Source organism: Sinocyclocheilus anshuiensis, unplaced genomic scaffold (assembly GCF_001515605.1).
Source record: "Sinocyclocheilus anshuiensis isolate Anshui unplaced genomic scaffold, SAMN03320099.WGS_v1.1 scaffold2334, whole genome shotgun sequence".
Lineage (NCBI taxonomy): Eukaryota > Metazoa > Chordata > Actinopteri > Cypriniformes > Cyprinidae > Sinocyclocheilus > Sinocyclocheilus anshuiensis.
Window position 1 is genome coordinate 185,912 of NW_015558923.1, and position 2,285 is coordinate 188,196.

Here is a 2,285-nt window from a genome sequence, read left to right on the forward strand (position 1 = left end):
ATTATGTCACACTTCTCTAGTAAGTTTCGTCTGTGTGTGAAGACAGTAGCGCAGATCCGTGAATGAATGTTTCGAAGTGAAATAAACTTTAACGGAATAAAGTTGAATGGAATTTAATTGAATTAAAGTTGAATAAACTTCAACCTTACTGTTCAGTGCACTGATGTCAGACTCATTTTGGATAATAAAGTTTATTTTTAAATTGTTAAATGCCCTGCCTCCATTACGTATCTCTGTCACGTCATTATAAGTGTTTGATCACCACATTTGAGTGATCATTGCAAAAAATGTGTTTATGTATATATATATTCTGTTTATGTATATACTGTATTCTATATATAGTACCAGTCAAATGTGTGGACACACGAATGGGAAAGTGTCCAAACTTTTGACTGGTACTGTACTATAATATACACAAAAAAATATCGGCCGATATATCGATATCGGCCTTTTTTGAACTCCCTAATATCGGTATCGGTCCCAAAAAAACCCATATCGGTCGGGCTCTAATTTCTATTCTATATATTAACATGTGCTTCAGTATGTCAAAATGATGTGCAAAAGATGATTAAAAAGGTTTAAAAATTCACTTTACGTTAGAACTTTAGTGCACTTCTTTAAAAAAAAGTTAAGAAATGTATTTAATGACATTTATTTCATTAATATTATATTACATGCAAGAAGAGTTTTTTTTTTTTTACATTTGTTTAGTTGTGCACTTTTTTCCACAAGGGCAATGTTCCATAAAGGCAAGAAGGTGTTTGAGAAACACATACATTCACTTTATTGATTTTTTACAAATTTTCCAGTGATATGACAAATTCCATAAACATTTTTATTACTTCAAAAATATTTTCTGTTTAAAATGCACTGTAAAACATATGCAAGTATGATGGACATTTACTCACTCTCTCTAATGGTGCTGAAGGTCCACTGGTCGTTTTTAAAGAAAGGATGTCTTTTAATTTCTTCTACGCCACTTCGACCCAGGCGAACCTCCCTACCAAATGCAAACATCCACAAAAACATTTTGTCAAACAGGCGTGAACCCTGGCAGTTGACCATCAATATGGAAATACATGTACATCTATCTGTGCATGTAAAAGCTCACCTGTCTGTTAGGAAGGCACAGATTATGTTTTTAGCTTCTTGAGAGATCTCAACGTCACCAGGAAAGTTAAGAGAGTTCTTATGGTCCATAATCTTACTATAGGTCCCCACCAGAGAATCAGCGTAAAACGGTGTATCACCTACATACACAAACATTAATCTCATTTAATAAATCAATACCACGAATGCACAATTTAGGCAAACGCACAGATTCACATTACTGACTCACCAACCAGCATCTCGTAGATAAATACTCCCACTGACCACCAGTCACACTCGCGTCCGTAGTATCCATCCCCTCCCTGAGACTTGAGAACCTCCGGTGAGATGTAATCGGGGGTTCCGACCGCAGTGTCGCAATGAACCATCCCCGTCTATCATCAACCAACCAATCAATAAGTCAACTGATAGGATCTTTGTCGATCTAGGTCTAGAGACTCAACAGCAATATATACAATTTACAAAAAGTAATATCACATTACATTACACACAAACGGATGTGTACTGGCACTAATTCAAACATTTTTCTTAGTGTGTAGTTCTGCTTCTCTACTCTAGATGGCACTATAATATCACCAAGCAGTATGTCCAGCCTAGTTTTTGTGGCTGGATTGTGGCACTAAATGGCATGGTCAGAAATTAACCAGGACTTGGGGGAAATAACTGGCAATAAAAGTGACAAAAATGCCCCAGATATGAAAAATGTGGGGCAAAAAAAAAAAAAACATTTCCCTGTAGTGAATTTCATATATTAGTATCTGTAACATAACATTTGATATATTTCATAACCTTCTATTCTAGGCCTATCTAGTCTTGAGTTCAGTGCCCCTGCAGACACAGTAGCTATCAGATACCTACAATCTCAGAGGTGGCCACTGTTGAATAAATAGAAATATATTGATATATTTGCCGTTTAAAATTTTAGATTGGTGTTCAACTTCAGTGTTTTTATGGCTTGGATCTTTTCTCATGACTCCACCAAGCTCATAACATTTAAGTATGCCAGACCCATATATCCAATATTTTACAGCTATTGCTCTATGATTACCACATATAAAAGTGATAAAGCAGAAAATGTACAGGACAGGATCACAATGTAACCTTCAGTGCATCAAACACAACTGAGCTATTTGTGCCGATATCCTATAAAACTAGAACAGATGGGGGGGGGGGGG

The 2,285-nt window shown here is 36.0% G+C and overlaps 1 protein-coding gene across 1 annotated transcript in view; it reads right to left on the reverse strand.

Annotated features, from left to right (window-relative positions):
• The window catches only part of LOC107681539 (rho-associated protein kinase 2-like), a 54,794-nt gene that overhangs the window by 16,674 nt on the left and 35,835 nt on the right, over positions 1-2,285 (reverse strand). The window contains 3 exon segments of the mRNA XM_016477844.1: positions 909-1,000; positions 1,112-1,250; positions 1,340-1,484. Of these exon segments, the coding sequence (XP_016333330.1) occupies positions 909-1,000; positions 1,112-1,250; positions 1,340-1,484 (376 nt within the window).